This window comes from Symphalangus syndactylus, chromosome 12 (assembly GCF_028878055.3).
Source record: "Symphalangus syndactylus isolate Jambi chromosome 12, NHGRI_mSymSyn1-v2.1_pri, whole genome shotgun sequence".
Taxonomy (NCBI): Eukaryota; Metazoa; Chordata; class Mammalia; order Primates; family Hylobatidae; genus Symphalangus; species Symphalangus syndactylus.
In genome coordinates this window covers 40,396,200-40,410,049 of record NC_072441.2, presented here as the reverse complement: position 1 = coordinate 40,410,049, position 13,850 = coordinate 40,396,200, and the positions used below count along the sequence as shown (strand labels likewise).

General features: G+C 36.3%; 1 protein-coding gene across 1 annotated transcript in view; it reads right to left on the bottom strand.

Moving 5' to 3' along the window:
- Nucleotides 1-1,519: 1,519 nt before the first annotated feature.
- The window catches only part of CLCA4 (chloride channel accessory 4), a 34,274-nt gene continuing 21,943 nt past the window's right edge, over nt 1,520-13,850 (bottom strand). Inside the window, exons 8-14 of the mRNA XM_063624310.1 lie at nt 10,860-11,037; nt 9,397-9,503; nt 7,341-7,556; nt 6,495-6,762; nt 4,024-4,194; nt 2,499-2,732; nt 1,520-2,142 (exon numbers count right to left, since the gene is read on the bottom strand). Coding sequence (XP_063480380.1) covers nt 1,703-2,142; nt 2,499-2,732; nt 4,024-4,194; nt 6,495-6,762; nt 7,341-7,556; nt 9,397-9,503; nt 10,860-11,037 — 1,614 coding nt within the window. The 3' untranslated portion in view covers nt 1,520-1,702. The remainder of the gene's footprint in view (nt 2,143-2,498; nt 2,733-4,023; nt 4,195-6,494; nt 6,763-7,340; nt 7,557-9,396; nt 9,504-10,859; nt 11,038-13,850) is intronic.

The window sequence follows — 13,850 nt, the reverse complement described above, 5'->3', positions numbered from 1 at the left end:
CTGAGCCTAGCTATTGCACTAGAACCTCAGAGAGGGAAGTAACCAGGCTGGGAGGCTTTGCCTCCAGAGTAATGGGGTGAATGGGAGGAAAGGACATAAAGAAAATCTGACTGTTATATGATATTTCTGGTGTCAACATAGAATTTCAGGCCTTCATTCCCCTCTTGGTAAAGGCCAGGTGCTCTACAATTAATGCTTTTCCTGCATTTTCTCCTGTACATCCCTAGCCATTAGCACTGGCCAAACAGGTGCCAGTCTGCTAGAGGAGCTAACAGTGCCAATAGACCTTTTGCCTCAACAGCTTAGTCTCCAAATGCCCTAGTGTGCAGCTCATTTTCCTCTGCACATTTTCTTCTGCATGCTTTGAGAGGAAGTCAAACCCTCCTAGAGTCAGGAGTCTCCCACTTACTTCCTCTTCCTTTGCTCCTTTACTACTTCCAACTTAAACTACAAGGCCTTTTTTGTCAGCCCTTCTAATCACACCAAATTCTTTATGCCAGGTCAAGATCTATGTTTGAAGATTGTTAAAAGTAACCCCTGGACTCAGCTTATATGGCTTTCATTTTCATTTACTTCCAAAGAGCAAAGAATTCCTGACAATGCTACCTGAGATAAGAATGCAAATGAGTGGATGCTGTTCTTCAGGTCTTCTCTAGTTCCTCAGGATCCTGAGTTATAGTAATAAAACTTCTTGTGCAAAATGAGAAAACCACCCGTTGGAAGAACAAGGAAACTGTGTGCTTGTAAACTTGGACTCAAAGTCTACCTACTCCTATGAGGGGAAGTTCTTTCTGCACCATCTTACACCATTGTTACATGCTCTGTGTTCCATTTTGTTTACATCATTAGGGCCTCTGGCTGACCTGGCTATGGTCTGCCGTATAAAACTGCTCCTTTCAAAGCACATTTTCTCCTTAGGTGATCTCATTAGTCAATACGGTTGTGACCTTGAGAGATGAATGAAAATATTATGTTTTAAAAATATTTAGCTTTCTTTATCTGAAAACAAGGGCAATAGATAGTAGTTTCAGTAATTCTTTCCTATGATAAAACAAAAAGTATGCAGATAGGTATGGCTTTTTAAATGAAAAGAGATAGATATATGTTTATATCGAATTAAAATCAGGAAAAATTATAGTTTGACAGGTGGTAATTGATTTTGATTTTTTTTCTAGTATGCTCCATATCCATGAACTGTAGTAAACATAACCTTGGCAATTGTAGGGTACATTTGGAGGCTTTGGATAAATATGAGATCATCAATTTATACTTAATAATACCAACACCAAATTCATTTTTTCCAAATATTGTTTATTTGCTCTCCTTTACTTGTATTTTGACTACTCAAATAGATGATTTTAATTTCTTGATGAAATTTGAAGTATCATTTCAGAAAACTGTTGCATCAAATAATATACAACCAAGTATCAATATGAAAAAGGATTTTTGTTCATCACAATTTCTTACAAATAAAATAACAAATAAATAAAACCATTAAATTTTAATCTTGACAGTTTTTTACATATCCATGAGTGTTTTTATTTAATCAAAGTATCCTTTTCAGACATCTTAAAATTATTTTTATGAGTTTATGATCACACATGGGATGAATTTTAAGATTCAGAAATATCCTTTACTTACATTTTTTTTTTTTTAAAACTCTCTTCTAGGTCTACTTGAAGATTTTTTTCTTCATTAAGGTTCAAATGGTGGTACTTAAAATAAAGTTAACAATTACAACAGACCCAATCACAGACAATACCAGGGTAGAAATATTAACTCCAGAATTATGACTTTTATCAGGAGTAGGAGTAGGAGTAGGAGTAGGAGTAGGAGTAGGAGTAGGATTAGGAGTAGGAGTAGGAGTAGGATCAATGTCATCAGGATTTGCTTGAGGGATAAACAAAGTTACTTGTGCAATGTTGGATACTTTTGATGTCAAATTGCTTTTATCTATACTTTTAATGGCAATAAATATGTGGGTTGCATTTTCTTCTGAGATATTTTCTGGTTTAAATGCAAAGATTTCCTTGGAGTTGGCCTCCTTTGGTGACAGATCAGTAGTATTTACTTGAAGAGCATCATTAAAACTGTCTCTTAGATCAAGAATACTTCCACTCATTCTTATGATATAATGTTGAACTGAGAAAAAAAAGTTACGTAGTTTAGAGACTGGAGCATAGCATATTCATTCCTTTTTATTTATCCTCAAAAATGTCTAGTTATGCAAAGCAGATACTCAGATCAAAAGCCTTACTCATTTTTTAATAAAAGCTGAATTCTGATCTTAAGCTGTGCAAATTGCTACCTTCTTTGTATGAAAAGTACAACCATGTTAAAATGTGTCATTTGATTGATTAAAAAATATCAGATTATAAAATTAACACTTTGCTAGGCTGTCAATATAAAACCATTCTCCCCTCACCCACCCTTACACCCCTGTTTTTGCAATTAGCACCTTTCACGTAAGTCAAAATCACATGACACTTCGTCCTTACCTTTTCCAGCATCAAAATTATCTCCTGGTGCTGTCCATGTAAGAATAATCTCATCCTCAAGAACTGTGGCATCAAGGTCTGTGATTTGACTTGGTGGGTATAGGTCAGGCAAGGGAAGGCTTGGGACTTGTGATACCACAAATGCACCTCCGGACGCTGTTCGGCTGAAATCCTCCAAGGTGGTCTGAGTATCCTCATCAATTTCAGGTCTTGGCGGGTTTGCTTCAATTTCCCCTGCATTAAACATTTCCTGGTTTATAATGGGCAAAACTACTGGTATTTTTTATAATTCAGTGAATCACCTTCTTCACTCCACTTGTCTTTTCCTTTTAAAAAAATATATACAGTCACATTTTTACTAAGTTTTGTGACAATCATAAGCGCCCAACTGGTTAGAGAATTCTTTCTTTGGTAGGATATTGTAGGACAGAATCAGAAAACAAATTGCTTTAGAATTAAGCCTACACTGGATGAGAGAAATATTATATAATTCAATATGTGCCTTTTTAAAAAAGGAATTGCTTTACCTCTTGAATATCTGCACTTTGGGAATATACCTGGGGAAATCATTGCCAGTTCTCCTCCACCCACTTGTGCTAGGTCCCTCCCTCCATGCTGCAAGCGCTAAGGAATAATTCTTCTGATTGTATTCCAATTGCTAGTAGAAAGCCCCTAAAAGTCACGAGGGACCAGATGAAAGAAAGCTAGCAAAGAATGCATTCTTAATTCTTACATCACTTTACTGCACACACTGTTTGTTTTTCTTTTTGACTTATTAAAATTCCAAATAAATGTTTACTCTTACAGCATATGTAATCTGAAAGATAAATTCTGCACTGGCTTGTGCTTAGGTTCATAAATTGGCCTGTTTCCTTCATCTTGAGCTGAAAGTTGGGCATATTATTGCTGATATACATAAGATGTTCAAACTAACATAATAATAACTGATGTTTTTGAGTGAGATCATGTCTTTTGCAGGAACATGGATGGAGCTGGAGGCCATTATCCTCAGCAAACTAATGCAGGAACAGAAAACCAAAATACTGCGTGTTCTCACTTATAAGTGGGAGCTAAATGATGAGAATTCATGGACACAAAGAGGGCAACAACAGGCACTAGGGCCTACTTGAGGGTGGAGGTTGGGAGGAGGGAGAGGAGCAGAAAAAGTAACTATTGGATACTAGGTTTAGTACCTGCGTAACGAAATAATCTGTACAACAAACCGCCATGACACGAGTTTACTTATATAACAAACCTGCACATGTACCCTCAAACCTAAACTGAAAGTTTAAAAAAAAAATAGTAATTGACCTTTTTTGAGTGCTTGAATGCTTACTAGGTGCCAGACATTGTACCAAAGCTTGGATTAATTTAGAGGCAAATCCTAGTATGACTGAGAACTTTATTCCATAAATGGGAAAAGCTGTATTTTGAGTTTTGATCAACCTGTTTGAAGCCTTAATTATATCAAATCACCAGTGTTATTCAAACTAACACTGGATTATAAATATCATGAGTTACTCACCGTTCACTACCCAGCCTGGTATGTACACGGCTCTATTCAGTGGAGGCTGTAATCTTAGGCTGGCAGTGTTTGCTCCTCCATGAGCCCGTACTTTTAAGCTGTATCTGCCGTTTTCTGTATATGCTGTAAAATACCTGGAGTAGACTCCATCATTCTTGAAAGAATCAGCGCCTTGTTATAGAAATGAAGGAATAAAGTATTGTAAAGAGAAAATTTGCATTTTCTAAGACAGACAATTGGCCTCTACAAGCATATCCTCTAGATTAGGCTTAATATTTTTATATTGATCCTTTGGAGAATATTTCCATTATATTCTGCCAAAACAATATATTGTAGAATTGACACCCTTGAGCTATTTTGACATCTATTATTTCTATATAACATACATACATACACATTGATATTTATGTATGCATAATAAATGCCTAAATACTTCACCTTTCTGTCCTTATCAATTCATATACAGAATATTACACATAGTACTCTTACAATTTCTCCACCACTTGGTTGCTTTCAGCTTGCTTTCTCTAAACACACTAATTATATCATCTCTCTGTTTAAATCAAAAGGGTCCCTACTAAGGAAAAATCCTTTCTTTGTGTAGGATTTAATTCTCACAACAGTCAACTAAAATTACTAAATTTGGAGATTTTTAGAGATATACATTTCCCAGACTTCCTAGGGAAAGGTCCCAACATTCTGTGTTCTTACAAGCCTTCGAGATGATTCCTTTGCACACTAAAGTTTGTCTGCAGACTAAAGACATTTGCAGACAAAAGAATGTCTGCTCTATGTCATTGTTAATCACCAATACCATCTCAGGTAAAGGCATTCCAAATTGGCAAATTTCCCCAATTACCTAAATGGTCATCTAGCAAAATGTTGAGAAGGGAAACATGGTGCATATAAGTTTTAATGTAGTATAGATTTGCAGAAAGGGGAAAAAGAGGCAAGGGGTAGTTGTGGAAATATTGATATATCTGAAGAAGACATTGAGGTACACAAAAGAACAATTTCACCTTCTCAGTTTTTCTCAGGGGCAACTCTAGTTGAAGATATGATTATAAAATGATTGAATAAGTTACATTGCAAAATATACTGATAGAAAATTTTGTTAATTCGGATGCCTATAAATGTAGTTATTTCCTTGCTCATTAACCTCTTAACAGAAGCTTCTGTTCCTAGAACAATCCAGAATCTAGGGAAACGGTCTTTAGGCATCACCCATCTGTGCAGACCAGGGAGACAGAGAATGGCCAACATTACATCTTGATTCCTACCAGCCAGACCTGGTATCCAATGCGCCAGTGATGAATCTTCCTCTTTTGTGGCAGTGCTAGCTGCCCCTGGGCCCCAGTTCTCAGGGCTATATTTATACTTTGTTCCAGCTGTTGAGGATTACTCCTGCTTTCTTTTCCTGCCAGAGACCCAAGTTCTATCACTTAATCACGTTTAGTTTGCTTGTGCTTCACCCTCTCTCTAGCCAGACTTTCTTGATGCTGTCCTCAGCCTCCTGAATGAGACCTTTCTAATTGGTGACAGACATTGGTTGCCTGGATGATAAACAATAATGATGACAAAAAATTACATGTATGGCCAGTCATGGTGGCTCACTCCTGTAATCCCAGCACTTTGGGAGGCTGGGTTGGGAGGGTGGCTTAAGCCTAGAGTTTGAGACCAGCTGGGGCAATATAGTGAGACCTTTTCTCTTTTGTTGACCTTTTCTCTACAAAAAATTTAAAGATTAGCTGAGCATGGTGGCACACACCTGTATCCCAGCTACTTGGGATGCTGAGATAGGAGGACTGCTTGAGCCTGGGAGGCAGAGGCTTCAGTGAGCTGAAATGGTGCTACTGAACTCCATCCAGCCCGTGCGACAGAGTGAGACCTCATCTCAAAAAAACAAAAAACAAACAAAAAAATTCAACAACCAAAAACGTTTTTATTTTTATTTATTTATTGGGTATTTTTGTTGTTGTTGAGATGGAGTCTTTCTCTGTTGCCCAGGCTGGAATGTGGTGTTATGATCTTGGCTCACTGCAACCTCCACCTCCCAGGTTCAAGCTATCCCCTGGCCTCATCCTCCCAAGTAGCTGGGATTACAAGTGTGTTCCACCACGTCTGGCTAATTTTTTGTACTTTTAGTAGAAAAGGGGTTTCACCATGTTTGCCAGGCTGGTCTTGAACTCCTGACCTCAAGTGATCTGCCCACCTTGGCCGCCCAAAGTGCAGGATTACATAAGTGAGCCACAGCGCCCAGCCCAAAAACATTGATTGAGTGCTTACCACATGCAAGACATTTGCTAAGCACTCTGTAGGTTTTACCTGGATAAAATTTCCTGCTGTTCCTGCTGTTCCTCCTTAATCTGCATCAATTCTGTTGCCTATCTTACTGCCCCACAATGTCACAGGGACTCATAACATGCTGAATTAGGAAAATATTGGCTTATTCATAAAAACCTATGAATTACCTGCACCATTATCCAAAAGTTCCAAAACTTCTGTATGTCCATTCTGTGATTCAATGAAAGCAGTCACATTGGCTCCAAGAACAGGTACATATCCTTGTAGAATTTCTGCGTAAACAATCATTGGGCTGGGGAAACTGTTTACGTCCTTATTCATTTTAGCATTCACTGTGATTGGAGGAACAGAAGAATTTGCTGCTCGAGAAGTTACTGTAATAGTTAATGTTTCTGGGTTTGCTTTGGCTTGAAGATTGTATGCCCAAGTGCCCACCTAAAAGTTTCAACAGAAATATAGTTAAGTATCCAAAGTCAAGCTACTTTCTATATTTCCATTATGTAATTCTAAAATAAATTATATAATGGGGAGAGAATAAAGAGGTTTTTAAGGATGTTGAGGGTAAATGGGTAAGGGCTGAGGTAGTTCAGACAGGGCATGCCAAGTGGTACCATTCGTGATGTGTACAGTTTGCTACAACTCAATTGGAAAAAATAAGTTTTAGAAGGTTTGCCTTGGTTTTGGCCTTAGAGTCCACAGATTCATCAATCCTGGTAGGGTGAATAAGGAAGGACCCTGTAGCTCTCTACCCAGCAATTTGCAGAGACTCCTCCTACATTTCCTTCTTAAAGTTCTTCTCAGACAGTCTTGACTACCTTTTCTTCCTTCTTCTTCATACATAAGTTCTTTTTTCCTACCACCATAATTTTAAGGACACAGGCATAGAAAGTACATACTATTTTATCTTAATTTTAAAGTTGATACAGCCTTTGGTACTGACATTTATGACATTAAACAGTTTATGTTCAGTTTTTTAAAAATGTTGACAGGAAGTCTAAAAGCTGATTGCTTACCTTTGCAGTTCCTGGAATACTGAGATAGGCCATTTTGGAAGTTGCATCCACTGTGAAATTTTCCATTATTGTTCCACTGGGATCCCAGAGAGAAATACTGGGAGGCCGACTGTTCCATGTGATGAGAAAGAACGTGTCCTTTCCCACTGTACTATCAATTATGACAGTGTCGTTCATCCAGAGATTACTATTCAGTGTTAATCCCTTACTTTCGAGCTGTTTAAGTAGATTTCAAAATTAATAACTGCAGAAGACAGTAATTTTATTCTTTTTTCAAGATGGTTTTTAGTTTCTGGCCTGAGAACAAGCTTATAAATGGCAAACCACCTTAGACTTGTGATCTCTCTGCAAGCTGGTGATGATATGACAGTTATCAATTAAAAAGTGAGGAAGTAAGAGACTTAGAGCAGAAGCATGTAGAGCAGAAGCATGGGTTTTACAGTCATGAGTATGACCTTACTGTTTTTTTCCCAGTTGTCTTGGCAAGCATTCATGGATGTTTTCCTGATATGGAATTTTGAAATAATTTTTTCACACAGATAGAGGGAGTAGCACTGGACAGTAAATATATTCAACAAGAGGGCAAACTGATACATAAAGGTTGGAATTCTGAGAAGAGAGGAAATTGAAGATAGAACCTTTCTTTGAGAAGAGCTTTAAAGAAAGTATTTCAACTTTTTGTTGATAGCTGTTAGTCCAGAAGAGCCAACCATTTTTGTTTAGTTACTCATTTTTTAAAGTGACAAAGAAATATGCACATATTGTGGAATGGCTAAATCAAGTGGATTAACATAGGCATTGCCTCATATACTTATTTTTGTGGTGAGAATGCATAAAATCCACTTAGTGATTTTCAAATATACAATACATTGTTGTTAACTACAGTTGCTATATTGTATAGCGGGTTTCTTGGTGTTCCTACCATCCATTTAAAATAAACAGAACACAAAATAGTATCTTCAGAATCAGTTCTCTCTCCTTACTTCTCAATTTCAGTCACTATAATCATCATTTTCTCAGTCAACGATGATGGCAACCTCAGAAATAACCTTTATTATCCTTCAGCTTATTCTCCAAACACTAGCAGGCTATATCTCACACTAATTTTTAACTTGTTTGCAGGGTATATCTGCAGACCAGATGTGCAAACCAATCTGCACATACTCTAAGCTCACATCCTATAACTTCTGTTGTTTTCATTGTTGAGAAGTAGAGGAAAATAGGTTTGTTTAGGGATCAGAGCAAGTTTTAATATAGGCAGTGAGCTGATGAGCGGGAAAACACAAGACAGAAATCTTGTCATAAAGTGACATGACATAGACATGTAGGAACGAAAAGAAGAGAAATATTTTTGTAAAATATATTTTGAGAGAAACTGGCTATGTTCACATGGGACATGAAGAAAGAAGAATCAAAGTTTACTCAAAGCTTTTGAATCTAAGTAACAGAAAATGGTGGTGCTATCAAGACCCAGATGAGCAAAAGTGTTAAGTTCAGAAGACAGGTGAATAAAACAAAAAGCCACTGAAAAAAGTGGTTGAAGAGTTGATAGAAGCCCTATGTTTGTAGATAGACAATGATTATTCACCCCTTCTTTCTCCTGCTTAATTTATTTCCAAGATACACTCCTTCCATTTCCCAACCAGGTTCTTGAGTTCATGTGTCTAAATCTATTTTATAGAAGTTAAGCATGGGGAAAGCTTGGAAGCATGAGCTTTTAAAATGCATTCATTGAAAAATGAGTGCTTTATTTTGGAAAAGGTCCATTTTTGGTGAAAAATTTGACATTATAACATTGTAATATCATTTCTTAACCAAACCTGTGGCAATAGGAAAAGAAACAGTATGTCTGCTGTTTCACCATTTATTTTACTTTTATTTCACCAATTAATTTGGCTATAGCTAAAGGGTAATTTCTATTTAAGATTAAAGTTTAGATTTTAATTAAAAATTTACTTTGAGAAAAATATGGAACTCAAAACTTATAACCACCAAATTGTTTTTTCTTTGTTACGGCAAAAGTGAACATGAAAACCCAAGGAATGAGAAATCTGACCTGAAGGGACTTCTGGGAGAGATCAGTATTTCCTGATGTAAGAGCCCCAAAAGCATCAATGAGGCCATTGTTCTGGGCTTCATCTGAAGCATAAAAATGACTTCCTCCTAAAATGTAAATGCATTAATTAGACTGCTTTCTAGAAAATAAGTACCTATATTTTAGTGATTATTAAGGTAATAGTTAAAACAAAATCATAGTTTCAGTATGTGTTATTAAAATAGACCAAAAGCACATAGTTGTACAGGTTAATTCTGAGATGCTCATTTTAAAATGTCGTAACTAGGGCATGAAAGCTACCATAATAACTCATTATCAAAATCTTAGCTAGCTAAAATGCATGATAATTATAGAATATGAAAGATGTTACAATTCCATGTATTAAAGCTCACAAACTTTACACAGCCCTTTTAGAGAATCTTTTATTTCTAACAAAATTGACATTCAGATATTTCAGCCAGTGTAGATTTGTGAAATCTTTTGTTAAAAGATTGTTAATCTTTTATTTTAGTTCTAACAAAGTTGACTTTCAGATATTTCAGCCAGCGTAGACCAAAATCAGAAAATTAGAAAGATGAAAGAGCTGCTATATTTAGGTATCCTCACAATAACTGGCAATGAGCAGATAGAAAATTGGAAAGCAAGAGAGATAAATCCAAAAAAGTACTACTTTTAAGGAGCTACTTGGAATAGAAATAAATTTTACAATGGCCATGAAAGGACTTTGAAATGATGCGATTTTGTATAACTAAACATTAAAAAGCAAGCATATATTTAGTACCATTAGAAGCCAATTCAACATAATTTATACTCATGTCATAAATTATATATTCTCTACTATGTTTAAGAAGGTATTGGAAACACATAATCCATTTTCATCACATCTGTGTGTCTGAAATAACAGCTACCATAGTTAATGTTTATATAAAAACTTCATTGTTATTTAGATCTTTTCAGTTGGAGCTTCTGTTAATCACATACACCCACCCCACAGCTTGTGCTCTGGTGTCATGGAGTTTTCACCATTCCCTCCATGTGCCTTGCACTGTCACCCCAACATGATGTTTTTTGCTCACGACTTGATCAGCTTTTCTTACCCCCTTTTCCTTCCCAGAGAAATTCACCACCCGTTCAAAGCCCAGCTCAGAATTCAGCTAGTTTCGAATGCCTCCTTTCCCTGGCTCTATACAACTCTAGTAAAACTAATGGCTTCCTCTGCTCACATAGAACTTTATTTTTCTATATTCCTCCTGTTATGAAGGAATGCTATCTGATTATGTTATTTCATTAACAGTTTTATTTGTCTCTCCAACCAAATGGACTCCAAGTGCCATGAGAACAGAGATTGGGTCTGGTCCCCAGCTTCAGTGCCTCCAGGGCAGAAACTCAAGAGACGTTGAACTGGCAGCCTATACATTTATGCATTGCTATTGAAGGCCTGGAATAAATGGATCACGTTTTACCTGTTATATTGCTCATCTCTATTACTGCTTCATCAGCAGCACTTCCCAAAGCAATAAAATGAACAATGGCCCCACTTTGTTTCACTTCATCAATACAAGAACTTGCAGTGTTATCCTCCCCATCAGTCAGCAGCACTACTTCAGATCCATCGAGTTGGGAATATAGCTCTCCAATCACCTGCAAACACAATTCAGAGCACAGTTACCAACAGGCATTCCTAGATCAAATAGACAAATGGGAAATGAGAAAAAATTTACAGAGAAAATAAACACAAGTTATGCAGAATAGAAGAGATAGCCTCTATTTTAAAATAAAGAATTTTCAATCAACAATCCTTGGGGGAAGTTAAACATGAATTTTTTTAACTCCCAGCTGCAGGGAGTATTTATTTAAAGGAATTCGGTGGGACCAGGCTTTGGAAAATCCTGTCTAGACTAAATGACAATAACATCTCAACCTGGGAAACTCAGATCAACCAGATACCAAAAGTATAATCACAGTATGTGACATTAAATAGTGTTCTGTTTTCTTTGACTGGACTGCCTTCTGACAGACAAGCCTTCAGTTTATAAAGTCTCTTGCATTTAAAGCTAGATGCATTAAGAATCCACTTCAACATTTTAAAAAGTCAGTGATTACAAATTAGTAAACCCTCAGTATGCTTATAAAGAAAAAATATGGAAAGTTCTAAGCATGTGGTTAGGGACCTTGTTATGCAACTTTCATTTACTTCTAATAATAACTGGCACAGAAGTAAGCATATTGGGGATGCTCAAAGAATACATTAAAATTATATTTATCAAGTTCAATTTGTAGCTTGAATCCTTTTCCTAAATGCCAAACAGTTTGAAACTCAAAGTTTTGAATCTAGGTGCCTGTAAAAGAGGATAAAGAGAACTTAGCCCAGGATGACAACTGTATTTCGTTTTCTTTGACAGTTTTAATTGGTGGTGGCATCTTGGAGCACCATTTTGAGACCTTGATTCCAGGCCAAGAGGTGAAAAATGACAGATTGTCAGTGGCTTTCTTTGGCTTGGAGTGAAGGTGTGTGTGTAGATTTGCAGAAGAGGGTTTGGAATGTAGAAATCCCTAAGAAAGCTGGTATCAGGGAACAAATTGACCACCCTTATTACAATTTTTGCATGTTTTGAAGCAAAGAGTGACTAATATATGTATTGCAATATATGGGAAATATTCTCCGACATGCCTTGAAACCAAATGGAAAGATAGGAAAATGCTTTTATACATTTATGGCATTTGTAGCATCTCCATCACACTTCTCCCACACATTTAAGTACAAAATGAAGATCCGAAGATGAAGCAGAGTTCTCTCTTTCACCTCTCCTTTTGTGGCATGAGTTTATTTACAAAGCATTTACAATGTGCCAGTCACTGTGCTGGGGATTCAGTAGGAACTACATTCCTACATTCATATCTTAATAAATAATTGGGTTCAATTTAACAATGTTTATGGAGCTTTGTGTCAGAGACTGAGGAGATCTAGAGATAAACAACGAAGACAAAACTAATATGTATTTACTACAGAATATTCTGTAGTTCAGGAGAAATAACAGTGTAGTGTTACAGTTTACTGAACATTAGCTATGTATTAACTGTCTTTTATACATTGTATAATTTAATCCAACTCCAAGCTCCCAAAATGTCTTCCTATTACCACTTTTACTGCCTACAATTTATTTTATTCAGGGCAATTGGAATCAACTTCCTGGAACATAAATTGATTATCAAACTCCGATACTTTAAACCCTTCAAGAGCTTTTTGTTGTGCTTGAAACAAAAGTTTTTGAAGTTTTTTAAGATCTAGTCATTGTCTACCTCTCCAACCACATTTCATACCCCCTCATTTGCCAAACTCCACTGCCACTAGCTTCTATAATTTCTTAGAATAATCTAGTTTTTTCTCACCTTTTTCCTTAAGGAACTTTTGCATTTCTTTTCTGTCTGAACCACTGGCTTCTTCTCATCCTTCAAATCCGAGCTTAAATGTTACTTTTTAGAGAAGGCTCATTGGCCTCTCTACCCAAAGGAATTCTCCTTTCCCTGTTACTCTGTCACATAGCCCTGTTCCGTTTATTCACAACACTACCTACATAATCTGCAATTCTCGTACTTATCTATCTATTTATTATCTGTTCCCCACTTATATACATGTACCATAAGAGTGAAAAAGCTTTGCTTGGTGAATAAATTAAAACGTGTTCATATTTTGAATAAATTAAAACATGAGCAACCCTATGTGCTAGCTTTAATTATCCTATTTTACTGATGAGGTAATTGAGGACTAGAGAGGATAAGAATCATGTTTAGGGTCACAAAGCTGATAAGTGACAATCGTGATTTGAATGCAGGACTTCATGTTACAAACCTAAACTAAAATGTCATGCAGTCCATGGAAGAGACAGGTTCAATTGGGTTGGGAGTAAAAGGGAAGCTACATGAAGGAGAAAGGATTTTGAAGGATTGGTAGAATTTTAACATGCAGAGATGGGAGAAAAGGAAGCATTTTAAGTAGAGGAACTTGCATGTGCAAAGGTTTGGAGGCTGTTAGTACACAGTGGACTTGGAGAACAATGTGTGTAGTAAGTTGGTTGGAGGATAGAGCATCAAGAGGGGAGAATGGGGTAAATAAGGCAGGAAAGATAAGCGAGGGCAATTTTACTGGGTGGGGGAGACTTTTTAGTAATATCAGACAGAGAAATTGAGACAATTTTGTAGACTGTGAAGAGACAGTGAAGATTTCTAAACAGTAAAATGACATAATTTATATAAATTGTGAGCTCAAGATGAACATTTGGGTAAAAATAATGTTCATAATATCTATACATATATTTACTAATTATTATAAATATATACTTATAATAAATTATTATATACCTAGTATATATAGTATATGAAGTAGATTTTTACTATGTAATATAGTAAATATTGTTCTAAGTATGTAAATGTATCATTTCATGTAGTCCTCATAA